The sequence below is a fragment of the Mesocricetus auratus genome, unplaced genomic scaffold (genome assembly GCF_017639785.1).
Source record: "Mesocricetus auratus isolate SY011 unplaced genomic scaffold, BCM_Maur_2.0 Super-Scaffold_100691, whole genome shotgun sequence".
NCBI classification, from domain to species: Eukaryota; Metazoa; Chordata; class Mammalia; order Rodentia; family Cricetidae; genus Mesocricetus; species Mesocricetus auratus.
Genome location: NW_024429267.1, coordinates 42313663 through 42335443, shown reverse-complemented (window position 1 = coordinate 42335443; position 21781 = coordinate 42313663). Strand labels below are relative to the sequence as shown.

Genomic DNA, 21781 nt, shown 5'->3' with positions numbered 1-21781 from the left:
GGAAAGGCTGTAAAAATTTTTTAGTCTGATGTCATATCTTATAGGCTCTGGACCCATCTTCAGATGGTGGGGTTATTCATTGGTTTACTAAGGGTGAAAATTGGACACCATAAAGTTATTCTAATTTCAATCTAAAATCTTATTTTATCACACTTTAGGGTTTATGAGAATTCCTCCTTAGGACCTTGCAAAAGCACACTGAGATGACTCGGGTAAAGATGCAGCCAAGGCTGACAGCTTGAGTTAGCTCACTCCTGCATGTTGTCTCCTGACCTCCATGCATGCATTGCAAAATCATGTATGCACACACTCATGCATGCATGCATATACATATGCACACATGCACTCACACACATTTAAATGCATGCATTTACAAAATAAATGTAATTCTTAAAGAAGTATACTTTGTAATTCTATGTACCTGGTCCCTTTAGGAAACTACCAAGTGACTGGCTTTCCAATTACATAGTGGAAAAAGAAAACTGTCTCAGACAACTGGCCATATCTATATCAAGTCTCAAATGATCAGATTCTCTTTTCTAATTTTTTTATACAAAGAGAGTTAGAAATATTTAAAATAAAATAAACATTTAATGAGACACGTAAGGAATTATGTCAAATAGTTTAAAAATCCGTAAAATTCCAGGAGTTGGAGGGATAGCTTGTATATTTAGAAGGGATTTAAAAGGCATGTCAACCAATAGCAACTTTTGTACTTCACATGGATCCTCGATTTAATACAGCAAAATGAAGAGTATTAGTGGCAACTGTGAAGCAATCCAACATTTGAGCTCACTGGGTCTGTTGCAGCATTTAGTAACTTAGGTGTGCTAATGATATTGTGGTCATATTTATGAAGGGCCCTTGTTGAGACACATGCTAAAACGTCTGTGGAGGAAATCATGGCACACCAGGGATTTATTTCAAAATAATATGGAGAAAGGACAGAATGGGAGTAGAGACAAAACAAGACTGGCTGTGCACTGGAAATTAAGTCTCAGCACTACTCAAAAGCAATCCCGAGAGAACTGCCTGTGCAGGAGGGTTATGAAGGAGAAGTGTGAGGAGGTCCTGGGGACAGCGAGAGGAGACTGTGCCAGCAAACAGCTGCTTTCCGCTTCAGACCAGCGAAGGCTGGGAGAGGACGCAGAGGAGATGCTAAACGGAACTGGGAGAAAGATGACAGACAAGAGACAGACCAAGGCAGGCGGAGGGACGAGAAAAGGAGGCTTGGTGAGGGTGCCATCGGAGGGGGAGGCTTGGGAAAGTGAGGGTGCCATCGGAGGGGGGGCTTGGGAAAGTGAGGGTGCCATCGGGGGGCTTGGGAAGGTGAGGGTGCCATCGGGGGGGCTTGGGAAGGTGAGGGTGCCATCGGAGGGGGAGCTTGGGAAAGTGAGGGTGCCTGGGGGGGCTTGGGAAAGTGAGGGTGCCATCGGGGGGGGCTTGGGAAGGTGAGGGTGCCATCGGAGGGGGGGCTTGGGAAAGTGAGGGTGCCTGGGGGGGCTTGGGAAAGTGAGGGTGCCTGGGGGGGCTTGGGAAAGTGAGGGTGCCATGGGGGGGCTTGGGAAAGTGAGGGTGCCATCAGAGAGAGAGAGAGACAGAGACACAGAGAGTCGGCTTGGAGGCAGTCTGCTGTTCACACTAGCACTTTCATCTGAAACGCCTCACACTTGGGCCTGTGGCTCACCAGAAGCGGCTCACCAGAAGCAGCAGTCTGAAGTGTGTACAGCCCTGTAGCTCTTGCAGCTTTTCAGTCTAACTGAGGAGACACCAGGGAAATAGGACACTATACCCCAGAAACAAACCGCAAATGAAAACTGAGCTGACAGCTTTCCTAAAAACAGTCTGGAAGGATTCAAAATGGCAGAATGGTGTCTGGCACCCAATGCTGCTGAGATTCCCACTGGAATAAAGATGGAAAATACAATGAAGGCAAAACTGCAGAGAAAAGGAAGCAGGAAATAAAGCAGGATTTGGGATATTGGTGGCCACTAAAAGATGAGAGATTCCAATAATATCTGGGAAACAGGTGAGGGCAGGAACACCGGGGAACAGAGACACCAGTGTTCTGCAGAGGGACAGGGGAGGTCCCTGTGAATGTGGTCAAAGGCTTAACTAGGGAAATAGAGCAATTTGCATTCCCATAAGAACATGCCACACCAGATGGGGAGTGAGGAAAAAGCCTTGAACAGAGTGGAATCAGAAAGTTGCTGCCGCTTGTCCTCCAGGGTGTGGCACTGCTGTGGTGGGGTGGGGATGAGGAGGCTGGCAGAGCTCTTATTTGTTACCGTTTCAACTGGACAATAGGAACCTAAAAAATACTAACAAAACTAAGCTGGGTGTGGTTCAAACGGAGTGTAGAGCCACATGCCCGCAATCCCAGCACTTGGGGGTGGGGGCTGAGATGGGAGAGCCCTGAGTTCCTAACTAGAATGGGCTATATGGTGAGACACTGTTTAACAACCCCCCCCACACACATGCAAAGATGAAAGCAAATAAAAGCCTATCATCTTATAGACAAACTATAGATTCCAACTAGGAGACGGAGACTAGATGTGGTTTTCATCTTTCTCTCCCAATTTTCCTTTAATCTGAAAATAAAACCCACAAACACTGGGGAAGTCATTTCCTGTTACAGAGGGGCATTTTCTCACTTACATGTGACTATGCGTAATTTCAGAAATCCTACATGCACTCTGCCTACTGAAACATTTAAATGGATTTTAAAACTACAAAATAGAGAAAGGGAAGACTTGGGGAAGAAGGCAGTGGGCCTCCACCCATTCTCAGGTTGGCACTGAATCAAAGGCACACCTCAACTGGACTTAATCACAGCTCCCATGTCTCCATAGTCATAGTTACCAGAACTGTCTGAACGTGCAGACACAGATGTGTACACGTGCCATCTATGGGTGTCTAGAAAGGGAGCTGTCTTCTAACTAACTGAAACAGGAAATTTAAAAATCAAAACTGGTCAAACAGATGTTACACTGTTATTAGGTAAAAAACAGGTTAGACACAAATTTTCTCTCCCATTTTCCCCAAACACATGACTTATTGTCTACAATTTGTGTGCAATAAAATATGGAATCATTTTTTCCACCCTTCTGGGCATGTGCAACATAATCTTGTTACTAAGTCCAATTGTTTCAAATAAAGTGAAATGGAAACTATTATGTTAAAAGGGAATGCATGTTTTTCATTAAAAGAAAGAGACAAGTATTTGCACAAGTATAAATAAGAAAAATGTGAAGTTATTGAAACAAAACATGTTGCTTTGCCTCAAGTAGCCTGCTGTATTAGTGCCGGCACGACACCACAGAGGCTTCGACTCAGCTGAACACACTTACTCTGTGTCAACCAAAGTCATGGTTTAAATGTTAAATGTCCTCTCATGCCCCCTGTGTTAAAAAAGCTGGGGGCAGTAGAGCCATGGGAGGTGGGGTTTCAACATTAAGCCATGTGGAATATCCTGGAAAAGGGACCCCAGGACCCCAGTCCCATCTTCTTCCTTGTTTACCTCAAGGCTATGGCTAAGTGTTTTGCTCTGCCATGTCCCCACCCTACCCCTGCAAGCCCCTCCCCCCCACATTGCCATTGAGCATCTGCTCCAGGGGTCCATAGCAATAGGGTCATCTGGTCATGGACCAGAGTCTCTCCAGCTATGAACAGGAACAAACCTTTCCTCCATGTTAATCAATTCAAGTGTTAGCTTTGACTGACAGCCGACCTGCAGAACCACATATTTCTGGGCTTTGTTAGAAATGGCAATCTCTCTCTTTCATTATGGATCTTAGCTACAATTCCTTATCTGAAAATATTCATCTGGGAGATTCCACCTCCCTTTATTTGCCCAGACTCTGTAATCACACGAAGTTATGCTTTTTTATTTTAAAAATTATTTTAAAGTGTGCGTGTGTGTGTGTTGCACATGAGCGCAGTGCAGGTGCCCACAGAGTCCAGAGCAGTCAGATTCCCTCCCCACAACAGATGGTTGTAAGCTGCCTGATATAGGTGTTGGGAATTGAATTCCAGTCCTCGGGAAAAGCAGTTTGTGTTCTTAACCACTGAGCAATCTCTCCAGGACCCATCAGGCCATGATTTCATTCATAGAAATTACAGAGTAAAACTTTTTAATACAATGGCTCACTCTGAATTCTTCAATAAGATTTTCCTAGTTAGAGGTAGTACCTAGAGGCCCATGAGCTGCAAGGCTGATTTTCCATGCCTGGCACAACATATCGCCTCCTTAGTGAGCACACTGCTGCATCAGGGTACACTGACATCATTTTCATTGCATGTTGTATAAGAAGCTGAAGCCTTCAAAGGGGATTGGAGATGTGGCTGGGGTGGGGAAGGGTGCTAGCCTAGCCTGTGTGAGGCTCTAGGTTCAACCCTCGACACTGCATTAAAATAATAAAACAAACTTAAGTGGCAGTACACACCAGTGATCATAGAACTTGCAAGGCAGAGACAGGAGGATTAGAAGTTCAAGGCCATCCTAAGTTTCATATTGAGTTCAAGGCAGCCTGAGCTACATGAGACCATTTGTCAGTAAAACAACCAGGCACAATCTTCTCCACCATTCCTGGAACTTGGGCTCACAACCCTCTTTCTTTACTATTTAGAATGAGAATGCCACCTCCACCCTCCGCCACTCCCCCTCCGTGTGTGTGCCATGTTTCCTAATACCATGCTTTTCAAAATGAAAAAGATTTAGGCATTTCTTCATATAAACCCTAAATAGCTCACAGATAAATTTTACAAAAACTCAAAACATTAGGCAAACAATTCTTTAATTTTGTCTTATCCATTATCACATGGGAAATGATTTGGATTCTAAAATATAAAATATCTAACTTGGCTCTTTTGCAGACTGTCAAGTAGAGGAAGTCAAGGGGAATACACAATAGACAAAGCTGAAAATGTTTTGCCATTGACCTGGCCGATTCAGAAGAATGAGATGCAAATCCCCATAAACACATCATCTCCCCCAATTCTGTGCAGAACTTGGCAGGGACAGCAGCTGGAACACCCGTCTAGAAGACAGAATCCCCCTCTTGATGTGTTTTAGTTACTGACCGGGATACAGAATGTCAGAAATGAGACAGGCAAGAGGAAATGCAGAGTCTGGAGAACATGCCAGCATATCTGGGGGTCACAGGCCTTGTGAATTTAAACAGATCACCAGATAAGGATGTTTGTTCTCTACGCAGACTCTGTGCTGAAAGGCTGCTCAAGTGCCAGCATCCAGTCAGACTACAAACGCTACGCCCTTGAGCTTAATTTCACAGGCTCTCACTTCACATGCTTATCAATCACAGGTCAGTTTCCCACAGAAGGGAAGATGACAACTAGAATGATCACGGCCGCTGTGGACGTGATCTGAGCAACTCAGAAAGTGATGTGAAAACATGGGACCGCACAGAGCACAGCCAGCCACCGGGAAGGTCTTGAGACCATTTCAACACTGACTTGCTGGAGTGAAAAGGTTTACACTTAATTTGGTTTCAGCTCTGATATTAATGTTTCAAATTAGGCTAAAAACATTATGAGTGAAGAACTTCCTCACAGTAAAATTTCCACTTGGAAAAGCTTATTATCCAATCCCATGATTGAGGGGTAAGTTATCCAGTGTGTTTTCTCAGACCTCATGCCACAGGAAAAGCAGACCTCCGCACACACTAAACCATCCTAGAAAGACTGATGCTTAATAACTGTTAAGTGGACAAAATGAACCCCAGATAGATTGAGGTTGAGGTTTTTTAAAAAATGTAAAGAAGCAATCTACAAATAACAGTGAAAAATAATATTCATAGATTTCTGTATTGGAACTTTAAAATTTAGAACTATAAATGAGGCTGAGTATGCTGGTGTATACCTGTGATCCCAGCACTTGGTTGATGGAGGCAGAGGACCATGAATTCAGTTCTATCCTTGGCTACACACTGAGTTCAAGGCCAGCCTGGGCTACCTGAGACCCTGCCTCAAAATAAAGACAAAACAAAACCAAACAAACAAAAAACCCAAACCACCAACCAACCAACCAAACAAACAAACAAAAAATCCAGCTAGGCATGGCAGCACAGACTTTTAATCCCAGCACCCAGGAAACAGAAGCAGGCAGATCTCTGAGTTCAAGGTCAGCCGGGACTACAGAGAGAGTTCCAGAGCAGCCAGGGCTTTGTAGAGAAGCCTTGTCTCAAAACAAAAACTAAAAACAACAACCCTTCCCAAAAAACAAAAACAGAGAAACATAGAAACAAACAAAAACCACCAACAAAGAAAATCCCACAAAACTATAAATGAAAGTAAAAAATCAAATTATTTGTCAATATAAAGTTATTTTATATTAAGAAATAAAGGTAAATCCAAAAAACTGGAAAAATATTTCAGCATTTTGAACAAAATACTTTAATACCTCTTAGAGTATTAAAAATATCTGAGAATCAATGTAAAGATGAGCAAAGGAAAAATTTGGAAAAAGAATAGATAAGAATTAAAGAGACTTTTCCAGCATTTAACTTTATCAGTCTCCCAAATCAAAGCGTAACAAAGCAATGATGAAGTACCATTTTAGAGCTAAATGTCACAGATAATGTTATGATTCAGTATTTCACATGGGACTGGCAAGGGCATGGTAGACAGTCAAGGGTTACTAAGCCACAGTCTGTTGTCAAGGCTTTAGCTTCCACAGGCAGTCCCACACATTGCTGCCAGAATAACAAAGTAAGACCATTCCTAGGGAACACAACTTGGCAATGCTCACTAAAACTATGGACTCATTCAGCCTCTGGCCCTCCCGCCCAGCTTCTATTATCTATATTTAGCCTATAAATATAGTTGTCCCTCTATGAAATGGCAGGGACATAAGAATATTTACTGCAGTAGCATTGATTGTGAAGAGTGTTCAATGTGCAACAGGACTGTTGAAACATGCTGTGCTATGTCCACGGTATAGGACTCTAAAGGGATATGGAAGCTTTCTATGCGCCAGCATGGAAGGACTCAAGATTATCAATATGGCGTAAAAGACAAAAGAATGGTGTATATAAACCTCATTACAGTCTTCAAAATCCCTAAGATTAAGTTTGTTTTATCACACTATCTACAAAGACATCATTCTGCAATAAGATTTACAACACTAAAACCTAAGAGTTCCCAAAGAAAAAAATAAAGCAATTTTATGGTAATACATGCAATGAAATACTACTTCTACTGAAACTCATTGATTGTGAGTTTGGATAAAGATGCCCTTTGCTTAAGCAAAAATGTGACATTAAAACTTATAGAATATGAATTGAACATGCAATATGGACACTAAGAAAGAGGAGCTAAGGTTATCTAAGCAATGCTCAGCATGCAGTCCAGCATCAGCTGTGTTCTAGGTGACAACGTAACATGCAGTTTAGCCAGACATCTGTCACCAGGCAACATAGTACCACCAGCAGAGGGCCAGGAAATAGATGCAGACAGAGAGATTTTGGGGGAGCAAAAGGCATTGCTATGTTCAGACAGGATCAATTTATTTTACAGTTCATTGGAAGAAAATGAGAATCACGGAGCTTCTGAGAAGAAATGGAAGGGGGCGGGGCCGGCAGAATAGACATCAAGTGTTCTGACAGTTGCTCACAGTGGGCAGTGCTTTTCTCCACCCTCTCAGTTCATGTGATTACTGATCTTTCTTTGGTTTTTCGAGACAGGGTTTCTCTGTGGCTTTGGAGGCTGTCCCGGAACTCACTCTGTAGACCAGGCTGGCCTCGAACTCACAGAGATCCGCCTGCCTCTGCCTCCCAAGTGCTGGGATTAAAGGCGTGCGCCACCAACGCCCGGCTCTGATCTTTCTTTCTTATTCATGGTTTGTCTGCTGTTTGGTTTGAGTCAGGCTGTCACTGTGCAGCCTAGATTAGTGTTGAACTTGTGGTCTTCTTGTCTCAGCATCCAGAGAGCTGGGATTTCAAGCCTGTGCTACCACGCCCAGCTACTTTTCATATTTTGTCAAATTTCCTGTTACCACCAAGTCTACTTGTGTCTGGGAAAATGAAAGCACAGCAGAACCAGGGGTCCATTCACCATGACTCATACAAGCAGGGACTCAGGGCACCCTGCCAGAAGTACCAGCTCTGTTCTGGAGCCCTTTATGTCCTAAGGGCTTAAATTTCAAGAAAGTGATTTTTTTCTTAATTCAAAGGCTGTAAATATTATTATAAAATTACAACTGGTTCACAAGACAGGAATCTAATTCATAAGAAAGTATGGGTGGGGTAAACATGGAAAAGGAGGAGATATGTTCATAAAGCAATATTAAAACTGCTTAACAGGTAGCATGGTGGGGTACCAGAATTTATCAGAGATAGCATGATAAAATGGAAAAAGTCTAACACTGGGTATGTGAAGTGAGAACTTTAATCCTAGTTTCAAACTACATCTAAGGAGGATGCTGCATAAACTGATACATTGATCCATATGTTTATTATCTGACGGACAGGCAACATGAGTAAGATAACAACGTAAATGCACAATGTACAAGACAGCTATGGAAGACAGAAAATATTATAAAGTACTAAGAGTGGGGTGTGAGGTACAGTAGGAGCATCCTACTTAGCTCTGACCATTACCTGGAGTCACATGAGAAGGAATCTCACTTGCAGGATTTCCCAGATGAGATGGAACATGCAGGGCATGTCTGTGGGAGATTGCTAGATTGTTAATGAATACAGGAGGATGGGGCGCACTGTGGGCACACTATTCCCTGGGCATCTGGTCCTGGACTGCAGAAGAAAGGTAGCTAAGGATGAGGGAGTTAGCCTGGCAGATAGTGAGAGCCAGCACAATGTAGACAGGTTGGAGAGCCAGTACAGAGTCCTCCTTAGAACTGTGCCTGGGATGTTCTAAAACAGCCAGGGGAGACAAGGCAGGCGAAGAAGTGAGCAGTACAGATGAGGTGAGTGGCACGGAAGGCTGGAAGGCACACCCATGGAATATTGTAAGCCACTGTAACAAGTGAGTGGAAGGCTAAAGGCTAGATAGAAAAAAAACCCCTGATAAACAGAAGGATAAGATTAGAGGTAGGAGAAGGAAGGCCAGACACACCAGTCCAGGCAGGGGAGCATGAAAGGCAGTGGGTGATTGGAAGAATGACCAGCCATGGGGAAAGAACATTTTACAAAGAGAATGGATTTCATGATGGCATCTTTATTCAAGTACATTATGTATTTAACCATTAACCCCCCCCCCCCATTTTCCTTTCCTGTTCTCTCAGGGGTCCCCTTCCTCTTCCCAAATAGTTCCTCTTTGACTTTAAGCTTCCATATATAAGAGAATATATATTCCTTTTTCTAGCTCTAGCTTATTTTCCTTGAAATGACCATAATTGTATCTAGTTCCCTGAAAATGATACACTTTTGTTCTTCATGGCAGAACTGAAGTCTACTGTGCATATGTGTATACATATCATATATTTTTCTCCTATCCTCTTCCCCACCCCAACCCCCACCCCATCTCGTTTTAGACAAGGCCTCTCATATAGCCTAGGCCAATGATCTCAAGCTCATATGATAGGATCATAGATATGAGTTAGGATACCTTGTTTACATGGGGCTTAGAACTGAAGCCAGGGCTTTCTGCCATGCTAGGTCTGTACTTACTAGCTGAGCTACATCCCCAAGCCTATACTGTCTTGACCTATTCATGGATGTGCTTGTGTCTCCCTAGTAAAACTGTACTAGCTTGGGGCCCAGGAGATGGCTCAGCAGTTGGGAACAATGGCTGCTCTTCTAGAGGCCTTGGGGTTCAATTTCCAGCACCCACATGACAGCTCACATTTGTAACTCCAGTTCCCGCAGATCTGACTGCAGGAAGATGATGCCCAGACATACAGGCAGGCAAAACACCCACAAGCGTTACCAGAGACAACAAACCATGCTAGCACCTGCTCAGAAGCACAGATCCTGTGCCTGTTAGCAACTTCTCACTCATCTGCTTAGCACCTGGTTCTTAAAACTGGCTATGGCTGAATGCGTACGCCATGGAAAGTGGTAAATGGCACACCTCTCGTGGAAAGCTCGGTTAGCTAAATGCAAATGATGCTCCCTCAAAGAGAGGTGGCCAGGCAGGAGGAGTTGCTACCTCGACCCCCTGGGGGAAACCAAGGTGAAGGCAGATACAAATGAGTCTCTTTTTGCATGAATCAACATGGAGGCTGTAACAATCACTGACAGGAAAAACAGGGCTTGGGTCTAAAATAACTCTGCAGGTGGGCATTGGGCTAGCTCTGCCTGAGAAAATGAGGTGAAATTATACAAATGTGAGGTAAGTGAGTTCAAATTGGGCAGGCAGACCAATTCTACTTTGTTTCCTTCTCTAATGTGCATTTGTTTGGCAGCCTGGGAAAACAGCCTCTCCTGGGAGAGGATTTTTGAAGGTTTGTATTTGGCCCTTGATGAGAAGGTTCTAAGAAAAACAAGGGAAAGTCATACTTTGAACCCTGAGAGAAGATTCGTTACTGAGCCAGAGCTCTACTGAAGTGTGAAACCGAGCTGTATGGAAACAGTAACCTCTGCTGTACCTGCCCCATGATTACTCTGGAACTTCATTTTACATAATTCGGTTTTCAGAAGAATAACTTTCTGGGTTAAAATCATTTTAGTTTTCTCTCTTGGACAAAGTAACTTTCGCAAGTATTTCTGTGGCTTCCCTCTGCGGGGCCTGTGGCTGCTGGGTGCTCTAAGTGTCCCCATCCTGGCTGAGCAGGAGTTAGTGAGCCACAGGCACTTTCTTCTTCCCCTCAGCTGAGTGGAAACTGACAATCCTGCAGACTGGGAGCCAAACTGGAACTCCTTCCATCTGTGTCCAGACATTTAAGAATTTGGATGGACTCCACAGGAAGGTTTTACAGAGCACTTAATCAAGTGCCGGGAGGTTACATTTCAGGAAAGCTCTCTTGGATCCAAGACAAAGGCGGGGTGTAAAAAGCGAAAACAAGAGTCGCCTGAGTCAGAGGTCCTTTGGTCTTCTCCTCATTCAAGACTGCGCCTCTCTCCCAGATGAAACAGGTTGGTTCCTTTTTTTTTTCTCCTTCTGACCCGAATATGCATTTTTCATTTTTTTAAGCCTAAAGATTTTGCATTTTTATATTAGTGTGGGATGGGGGGACTTGGTACATGAGAGTTTAAACATTCCCATGTGCCAAAAAAAGTATTTAAGAATATCTTTACATTTTAACCTGCAAATGAAAATATGGATATAATATTATTTTCAATACCATTGCTGATTTGTCAGGGAGCCAATAGGGTTTGCCAGATCATTTCTTTCTGCTCTTTACAATAAATATCTTTGTCTTGAAAATGTTTTAAAAGGACTTAATAGCCTTCCTACATATCTGCAGAAGGGTAATTTCTGTAAATGATCTCTATTCCTATTTTGATTTTCTTATTCTGTTGGAAAGTCAGACTTTCAAACACTTGTCCTTATATTTTATTTGACTCTGTTGCTCTTTATCATTAAGTTCAAGATTTCTGTGCTAACAGAGAGGAAAGAACAAAGTCCTATTGTGTTAATAATTAATGCAGAAACCATGGAGGCTACAGGCAGCTTGCAGTGCAGCTTTTGCAACACCTTTAAGGACAGAGCAGTCACTGCAGACTGCTGCTGCTTACTTTCTGATAAAAAAGAAAATCCCTCACTGGGGAGCACCTCCCCTATGGGAGCACCTCCCGTACGGGAGCACCTTCACATTATTCATTCAAAGAAGAATTGGCTAGTTAAGGACCTCTTTAGAAACTTGATGTTCTTTCCAGTACTGTTTTGAAAATGCTATTTTCATGACTGATTCTGTGAGACCTGAGATTCTTTGAAGGACAAAAATGGCCAACCAAGATAGAGAAGCTAAACAAGAAAAGGTAATAAAAACATTGAAAGTCATTGTAATATTGACATTAACATTTGTGAATTTAGTGCACGCTGTTCTCAGTACACTGCAGTGTATTAGCCAGGGTGTGGTTCCTGAGTTTGAGACAGGAGACCCTTAACGTACCTAGTCTGCATTAACAGTGTTATATGTGTTGGCAAAACCTCCAGAATCTGACAAATATTTAATGAATAGCTGGAGTGTACCTGGTATACTAATAAAAGCTTCAGTCACAACCAGAAATTAAACTGCTCGGACTTCAGAGAACTTAGAGATACATTTTTCTCTACAGGTGAATCTCCTGGGGAGGAAAAACCCAAACTAACTTATTCTTAAGGGAGGGCAGAACACAGTCCCGGGAAAAGGCAGGTGGGAAAGATAGAGATGCACATCAGAGCACAGTGAGTGGGCCAACAGCTGGCGACTCAGCAATTACTGTCGGGGGCGGGGGGCTGGCAGGAGGGAGCCCTGGGTACCACTCTAAGGACCCTGTGTTGATTCTTTCTCGGGATGTGAAGTGCTTCCTGGTACAGAGCTAAGTGAGGCAGCAGTAGATTGGCAAGTCAGAGGTATGATACTGACCAACAGTAAGGATGGTTTTCTCAAGAAGTTGATGAGAAGGATGAGAGAGAGAGAGAGAGAGAGAGAGAGAGAGAGAGAGAGAGAGAGAGAGAGAGAGAGAGAGAGAGAGAGAAAACAGGAGGGCCACAGTGGGCAGATGGCACAAGTCTACAGAATACAAGGACAGGAAAATTCCAAAGCCATTTGCAAGGTAAAATCTGCACTTGCAAACCAGGTGTGGTAGCTCACACCTATAATCCCAATACTGGAGAGGCTGAGGCAGGAGGATTGCTAACTTGGGTTACAGAGTAAGATTCTGTCTCAGAAATCAAAAACAAATTAAAATAAAGCAAGTAAGTAAGAATGAAGGAACTTCCAGACTAACTGGGATCTAGGTAAGTGAGAAGTCCATGACAGGGCCAGTTTTCAGCGTAGACTGGGAGGCGGGCTGACTAAATGAGGCTTTCCTGTAGAAAAGTCAAGAGTAATACTCTGTACAAATGCCAAGCTAATTTATCTAAGTTAAAATTATGGTAACACTAGAACAAAAAATTAAAACATTCCCTTTTCAAATAAAAAAAACTTAATTTATTGTAGATATACAACCCAGACCTCGCCTCAAGAAATAAGGTAGAGAATAATCTAATGACTCCTAATGTCAACCCCAACCTGTAGATCTATGCACACATATGTGCCCTCACACCCACACACATGCGTGCAGACCACACATACAAACATTCAAAAAACCCCGCAAAACAAAACTCATATTTACTTAAAAGTCTTCAACTTTATCTAGGATTTAGTAACTAGGGGGATCCCTTAGGATATTGTCTGTTGGCCACGGACAGATTCCAGTTCCTGCACACAGACTTGTAAGAACTAAGGATGGGGAACTGACTCAATGCTGGCTCCCATCAAAGTTTTCAGAGTGAAATCCAGGCTCACATATGTGACAGTCACATGCTATTCTCTAGAGAAAACACAAGCCGTATGTTGGGCAAAGCGGCTTCCTTTTAAGCAATGCTGAAATGAGTGTCTTGTGTTCTTCCCGCAATCCAGCTTGGTGCCATGGCTCTGGAGCAGAACCACTCAGTTGAATACTACTATGAGGACAATGAAATAAATGACACTTATGACTACAGCCAGTATGAAGCAATCTGCATAAAGGAAGAGGTCAGGCAGTTTGCGAAAGTCTTCCTCCCTGCCTTCTTCACAATAGCCTTTGTCATTGGAATGGCAGGGAATTCCATAGTTGTGGCAATTTATACCTATTACAAAAAACAGAGGACCAAGACAGATGTGTACATCCTGAATCTGGCTGTGGCAGACTTGTTGCTTCTGGTCACGTTGCCATTCTGGGCAGTTAATGCAGTTCATGGGTGGATTCTAGGGAAAATGATGTGCAAAGTAACTTCAGCCCTATACACAGTAAATTTCGTCTCTGGGATGCAGTTCCTGGCTTGTATCAGCATTGACAGATACTGGGCAATCACTAAGGCCCCCAGTCAATCGGGAGCGGGGAGACCCTGCTGGATCATATGTGGCTGTGTGTGGGTGGCTGCTATCTTGCTGAGTATACCGCAGCTGGTTTTTTATACTGTCAACCACAATGCCAGGTGCACTCCCATCTTTCCCCACCACTTAGGAACATCCCTGAAAGCGTCCACTCAGATGCTGGAAGTCTGCATCGGCTTTGTGGTTCCCTTTCTTATCATGGCGGTGTGCTATGCCATCACTGCAAGGACACTCTTCAAGATGCCCAACATTAAGAAGTCTCGCCCCCTCAAGGTTCTGCTCACAGTGGTTGTAGTTTTCATTGTCACCCAGCTGCCGTATAACATTGTCAAGTTCTGCCAAGCCATAGATGCCATCTACTTGCTGATCACCAGCTGCAACATGAGCAAGCGCATGGACGTCGCCATCCAAGTCACAGAGAGCATCGCGCTCTTCCACAGCTGCCTCAACCCTGTCCTGTATGTCTTCATGGGGGCCTCTTTCAAAAACTATATCATGAAAGTGGCCAAGAAATATGGATCCTGGAGAAGACAGAGACAGAATGTGGAGGAAATTCCTTTTGATTCTGAGGGTCCTACAGAGCCAACCAGTTCTTTTACCATTTAAATTTAAAACTGCTCTCTGCTTTTTGCTTGGGGAAACACACACACACACACACACACACACACACACACACACACACACACACACACACACACGATGTTTCTTCCTCAAATAAAATATCTGTGTTATACTGAGACTCAAACGTCAAATACTAGACTGTTGTTGCAATGTATTACAAAGAAGGGGCAAGGGGTGGGGTATGAGGAAGATAGATGACAGAGAGTAAACAACAAACGGGAAATGTGGAAATTAAAGTTAATGACAGGAAAACAGCATGGCAAAAAGGAGGAAGCATTATGCTAGAAAGAGGAGCCCCTTGTGATGGTGGGGCGGGTTTGCATCTTGACGGCAGTGACAGCTACTCAAATCTAGATGTGCCACATGTGAATTTCAACTCCTGATTTTGATAGCAGCTATAATTATGAAACATAAAACATTGGCCAGTGAGCCCCCAGAACCATCCTATGTTTTAAGTCACTGGGTAAGTAGCACCCAAAATCATCCTATGTGATAAGTCCCTGGGTAAGGAGCCCCTAGGGACATCCTGTACTAAATTTGTAACTTTCTGTGAGTAGACAGCAACTTCAAAATAAAATGTCAAAAAAAAAAAAAAAACCATCATGTTGTGAGTCAGGTGATCTAAAACCAATTAATAAAGAAACATGTTGAGAGAATTATAATTATTTGTAATTATCTAAATTTTAAAATATTTTGTCTGTAAAATTCCAAATCTTATATAATCACAATAAAACTTACTCTATTTTTTGTTTCTTAATTTATAAGTGATTTTATAAGATATAAAATGGCAATTATTCCAACCGTTAATAAAAAGGCCAAACTCATAAACTTTTCTGAGATGTTCACACAGCCTGGTGCCTATATACATTCAATTTGCTTTGATGATGTCACCAAGAAAATTTATCCAAATACATGCTAGGTTCATTATGCATATTCTGGAAGCATACCTTAAAAATCATAGTTATCTGGAGTCTAATTTTATGACTTCCTAAAGAACTTCCCCATGTATATTGGCCTACTACTGAGAACTGATGAGCAAATATACTATCCTATATATAAAGGATATTAACTTTCATTGAAAAATGCATATTTTAGGCAACAAAATATATATCACATTTACTGTTGTTGCTGACATTTAAGATTGAACCCTAAACACATACTAGGCCTTTGTTCTACCACCACTGACCTACACGAGACTCCACAATTTATCAAACTACCCTTTTTTGGCACTGTTTCTCAGTCTGATAATATTTCAGAGGCTGGGTCTAAAGCTGTGATTGTGAGGCAGTGGCTGGAATCATGGCGTTGCTCCAGCAGGGGGGTAATGGAACCATGGAGAACACTCACCGCTGCTCCACCACTTCTTGCCATGAACTATATAGCTATCTCCATCTTGCTGGATGCTACATTCAATGTTTGTGGCATCACTTGATGAGACATTGGGCTCTGTAAAGGAACAACGGCTTGATTAACGGGAAGACAAGAAAGGGCAAGCTCTTCCAGGACAGAGGCACACTGGTTTTTTATTTTATTTTTGAATCTTTCCATCTTACCCTTTTCTCCTTGGTCCTCTCCTAATACACTAACATATACACTGTAAGCATTTGATAAATATAAATTGGAAAGTAGAGGAATACAGTGTAGGATTAGTACTGACAATGGTGTCTTTGGAGCCTTTGCTGATGTCCAATTCAGGATACAACTCACTCATCATTTTCCCAGTCACCAAAAGTAGATATGAATACTGCCTTTGATTTGCCACAGTGAAAATCTGCTTTAACTGTTGGCAGGCTGGATTTCTCTACTATCACTAACAACTTCTACCTGCACTTTGTAAGTACTACTGGGAATGTGTCATCCAGGTTACCCCTTATGACAATCAGATCTTCTCCATACTTAGGTCTCCAGAAGGCTTTCTGTGCAATACCAGTAAATATCCTTAAATAGTGTTTACTGCATGGCATGTGGGAACCATTCAAGTTTTACCTTGTTCCTATATTGTTCTTATTTTTATTTTTATATGTGTGTGCCTGCATGCTGGATCATGTGTGTATATGAAGACCAGATACCTTCAGTTGTCCTTCAACATCTGGCTTTTTCTTTTTCTTTCTTTAATTTTTTTTTTGAGACAAGGTCTCTCATTGGCCTGGTATTAGCCTGGTACTTGCTGATTGGATAGCTTGGCTGGCCAGTGAGTTTCAAGGATCTTCCTGTAACCATCCCCAGTGCTGTGATTAAAATTGTGCGTCATAACATCAGACTTTTTATGTGGATTCTGAGAATGGAACTCAGGTCCACATACTTGTGTATCCAATACTTTAAAGACTGAGCCATGTCCCTGGCCATTTGGGATACTTCATGGATTCTTTTTGAAGCTCCAAACGCTGTTTTCAGAGAAGGGGGATGGCAAGCTTATTTTGTGACCTTAGGTTGGTGCTTTGAAACTCTATGTCATTACACCATTCTATAGGTGTTCGATAAATACCTCTTGATGACTTAAGTAGAAAGAACCTTTGTTACTATATATGTGACTATATAATATTTGCATATTATATAAAAACAATAAAATCTAGCCGGGCAGTAGTGGTGCACGTTTTTAATCCCAGTACTCAAGAGGAGGAGGCAGGTGAATCTCAGTTTGATCCAACTGGATCTACAGAGTGATTTCTAGGACAGCCAGGGCTACACAGAGAAACCCTGTCTTGAAAAACCAAAACCAAAATAAATGAAATCTGATTGTGAGTGAAAGATCAATATGAACTTTACAATATGACAAACCAAACTGAACTTAATTCTAAACTCAAGGTGAGATGCGATTTTTGTCTTAAAAGAATTTAAAAATTACTATTTCCAGTGTACAAATGTGCCAACAACATTGTCATCCTCATGTCCCTGGCTTTCTCCTCTACCCGGTGGTTTCAGCAATATTTCCATTGGTTTAACTTCTGGTTTTCTAGGATTATGGAATAGTTGAGTAGTTTATAGTTGTCTAAATATCACAAAGATGAAAATCAATGAACAGCAGTTATAGAAACAACACAAATCACCCCACTGCTGACACTGAAGCAGACTACCAGGATGCTCTGGAGCTCTCCCAAAAGACATTTCAGGACGACAGCATTTCAAACCAGGCTCAGGATAAACACATTTATGGCTGTGGGCAAAGTTGGCTACACACCACACTGCTTCAAATCATCCATCCACGATAACCCAGGATGAAGGGGACAGGAGACAGGGCTGGGACTTGCTCCTACCTGTCATACAGAATGAAGAGGTGATGTCTCCACGAAGGAGAGGCTCCAGCCACTGCTTCTTCTGCTGCTCGCTGCCATACAGGTGCAGTACCTCCATGTTGCCTGTGTCTACATGCGAGAAGAAAGTTGTTTGACAGTTAAAGCTATCAGTACTAAACCCACATTTATGAAGATAATACAGACTATACCTTTTCTTCTTTTTTAAAGTTGTTTTACAAGACAGGGCTTCTCTATGTAACCCTGGCTGTCCTAGAACTCATCCTGTAGACTAGGCTGGCTTCGAATCCACAGAGATCCACCTGCCTCTGCCTCTCAATGCTAGGATTAAAGGTGTGTGATACTACCACCTGGCTCAGACTGTAGCTTTATAAGTAAAATGTTTGTGTAAATATTCTGAAATGTACATTAAGTTTAATGTGTAATGATGACATGCTGTATCACTACAAGTACATGGCATTCAGTTCATTATTTCTTTAACTTTTTCTGAAGCTTGCGTGCTTATCCAGTTCATTCCACAGCTTTAAGGAGGTCTAACTCAACTAGAACTGAAGTAGCTGTTCCAAGCTTAAACCCTGCCTGCTATGCTTAGATGCTATGTCAGGATTGACTTCCATGTTCCTGAAGAGCCTTCAGCTCCCACATGCCCATGTTGTTCTCAGGCACAGGATTTGGCTTGGGCCAGGTCTCTGTGAAGGTCTGCTAGTTGTGGTAAGGACTGCTCATAGGCTACGCTCTCTGTAAGAACTTGTACGTACCCACTCTGAGAGACCTCCTTGCTCTGAGCTACTACAATTCTCCTTTACCTTTCCTAGCTTGTTTCTGCTGTTTACTCAGTTTGTTTCTGAGACAGGTTTTCTCTGCGTAGCCCTGGCTGTCATCAAACTCCTGCTTCTGCCTTGTTAGTGCTGGGATTGCAGGTCTAAGACTAAGATCTAAGATAGATCTTAATTTGTGGACCCAATTCCTCTGTGAGAGACAGAATCCCTGCTCTGTAAGGAAGCAGAAACCCTCAGGACTCCACTCCAGTCCTGCAGAGTGCTGTCTAGTCCACCTGAGCGGTACTGAAGAGTACACCACACACTCTACCTTCTGCAGCTGAAAAAGCACACTCTATATTGTGAGCAAAATGTTCAAATGCTTTTCTCTGATTTCCATTTCTGAAAACTTTTCTTAAGATTCTGCTTGAATCCTTTCAAGATCTTAAGGAAGATTTTCAGTATCACCTCCTGTTGGTGACTTGGAGGATGGTTGCTCAAATGCTGATGAAAACTGACAGTTCTGATTTAAGTCAAGAGATATTTGTAAGCACTAGAGAAATTGCTCAGGGTTAAGGGCACCTCCTGCTCTTGCAGAGGACCTGGTTCAGTGCCTACCACTCACTCCAAGCAGCTCACAACAGCCTATAACTCCAGCTCCAGGGATGCTACATCTTCTTTAGGAGACTTGTACACATACATGTGTATACACACATAAATACAAAATGTCTTTAAATCTTAAAACCATCCTTTGCACTCTGTTCAGATACTAATACTGAATCAAGAGGCACAGAATCCCTAGCACATCAACACAAACCTAATGAGTGAGGGAGAAAAGAAGTCCTCTATTATAAGTAACAAAATGAACTATTTGTTTTGTTTACTTGTTTGAAATTTGGTGTAACTTGTTATAGCTCAAACAAAATAAGGAATTAAAACTTTTCAAAATTAAGCTGGGAGCAATGGCATACATCTATAATCCTAGCACTTGTTTGTAGGGGTAGAGGTAGAGGCAGAAGGATCAGAAGTTCAAGGTCGTCCTCGGCTACATGAGAGCTTACTTCAAAGAGAAGGAAAGAATCTAAAATGATCAGTTTTACTCTGAGAAACTAACCAATTTTTTTATCTATGGTTTAGGGAAAGGCCTATAAAAAGCCAGTCCAGAGACCCTGAATTATTTTAGTGACAGGTTTAGAATCTAAGAGTAGTGCCAGGCGTTGGTGGCGCACGCCTTTAATCCCAGCACTCGGGAGGCAGAGGCAGGCGGATCTCTGTGAGTTCGAGGCCGGGCTGGACCGATAGCCTCCGAAACAATACAGAGAAACCTTGTCTTGAAAAAACCAAAAAAAAAAAAAAAAAAAAAAAAAGAATCTAAGAGTAGCTATTTTCAGCAGGGAGAAAACAGAGAGGCAAACTGGAGGTTACATGTGTTTTGTAAGCGTTGGTAACTGCGGGTTTTGGAAAGCCTAGGTAGAAATCAGTCATTCAGACCTCAGAATCCTCCCTAAGAATGTAATCAGCCACCACTCCCTGTCTGTAGGCCTGGGAATGCTCCAGTACACGGCGTCCCAGACTTTGCAACAGCTCTGCCACAGAAGGGAGACTCTTGGCTTCTTGGTTTTCCTTGCCTTTCTGCTTGAGAGAGTTGCTTAGTCATTTCTTGGTCAAAAACTAATTTAAAAATTTCAACAATCTTGTGGTATTATTTAAAGAGAACAGCAAACAGACTCATGAAATTTCAATCTTAGGAAAGCCTCCTCGAGTGTCTGGTGACAAGTGACTCCACAAATGAAATGGAATGACCACAGCAGAGCCTCAAACAAGCGTCCTACAGCCTAACTTGGCACAAGTATGCTCCATCACCGTGACACAAATCTACCTAACAGAATGCGGCTAATACTCGAAAAACATAGTGTTGGGAACAGGAAAAAAGCACCTAGGCCTTAGTTCTGTCATTTTGACTTCAGACTCCATTTTTACCTGAAGGGTGAAACCAAGTTCAGGTTCCCAAGCCCTAGGGGAGCTGGGAACCTTCCAATAGCTGAACCATCTCCTCCTTAAACCACAGAGATAGTCATTATGCATCTTTAGTTCTTTAGATACATTATGGCTGTTCCTAACAACAGAAGGAACAAATAAATCTGATTGGTCTAACTGAAAAGCTTGCATTGTACATTGACTGACATTGATGGAACACTCAAGGAAGTCTCTAGTCTCTACATCCCAATTGGTAAAAACTATAACTGTAACTTAGCAAAAAAAAATGTGATTTTTGTGTTTAAATATTTGCTTCAACTGGCTTTTGGGGTCACAGCCCTGATGGATCAGGGCCTCCTGCCCCCTTCTTTTGTGCTACCCTGCATCAAATCTTGCCTTTGGTTAACCTCACGAGGCCTGAGTTTCACCAATACAGGGGAGTGTTTGTCTATCTACCTACAAATCCATGTTGCAATTATATATGCTACACATTGGGTTACAATATAAAGTATGTCTTACTAGGAAGAGTAGGAAGAAAAGCTTTGACCTTCAGGATTAGCAGTTCATTTCCTTTCCTATAAAAATCACGTAGCATGTGTAGTGTGTCATAACAGCATCGTGGTTTGGGATAAATTCTTCAGACAGTGAGGACACATTTCTCTTACAATAGCCTCCTGACAGGATTACAATGTAGGACAACAGTGATTTGATAAACTGGTGTAGACAGAAAGGAAACCATGCCAGGGATAAGCACTGTTACCAAAAATCTAAGAACTACCTTGAATTTTACAGGCAAGTATGTCAAAGTCTAGCATGGTGCCACTTTCTGGATCTGGACTCCTCTCTCACAAATCCACTACACTGTGCTCATTATGGCACTGATACTTCTGGGAGAGCCTTAGCACCAGGCCACACAATAGAGCACGGGAACTATAGGTTATCCTGCCAATTAAGTTTACAGTGTGCTGGCACAATGATGGCTGCTAGCCTCTGACAGAAACAAAGCCAGCCTTTTGAGGGAAAAAGCTTTGCATAATGGAGAGGTTGCAGAGTAACAAAGAGCTCTGGAATTCCTATTCCTTCCAAGTAGCCATAGAAATACCCAACCCCAGTCAGGAAGTGGGGTGTTTATATAACCAGTCCTCTTGGTGGCTACTTTTGTCTACTGGCACTCTTAATGCAGTGATACT

General features: G+C 42.4%; 2 protein-coding genes across 3 annotated transcripts in view; one reads left to right on the top strand and one right to left on the bottom strand.

Annotated features, from left to right (window-relative positions):
• Window positions 1-21781, bottom strand: part of Acad11 (acyl-CoA dehydrogenase family member 11) — a 75559-nt gene that overhangs the window by 22152 nt on the left and 31626 nt on the right. For both annotated transcript variants that reach the window (XM_005074830.4, XM_040740190.1), the window contains 2 exons: window positions 17860-17967; window positions 15953-16051 (listed from right to left, as the gene is read on the bottom strand). In XM_005074830.4, the coding sequence (XP_005074887.1) occupies window positions 15953-16051; window positions 17860-17967 (207 nt within the window). The remainder of the gene's footprint in view (window positions 1-15952; window positions 16052-17859; window positions 17968-21781) is intronic.
• Ackr4 (atypical chemokine receptor 4) lies at window positions 10241-15362 on the top strand. Its single transcript, XM_005074829.4, has 2 exons — window positions 10241-11054; window positions 13529-15362. The coding sequence occupies exons 1-2, from the start codon at window positions 11046-11048 to the stop codon at window positions 14588-14590; spliced, it is 1071 nt and encodes a 356-aa protein (XP_005074886.1). The 5' UTR covers window positions 10241-11045; the 3' UTR covers window positions 14591-15362.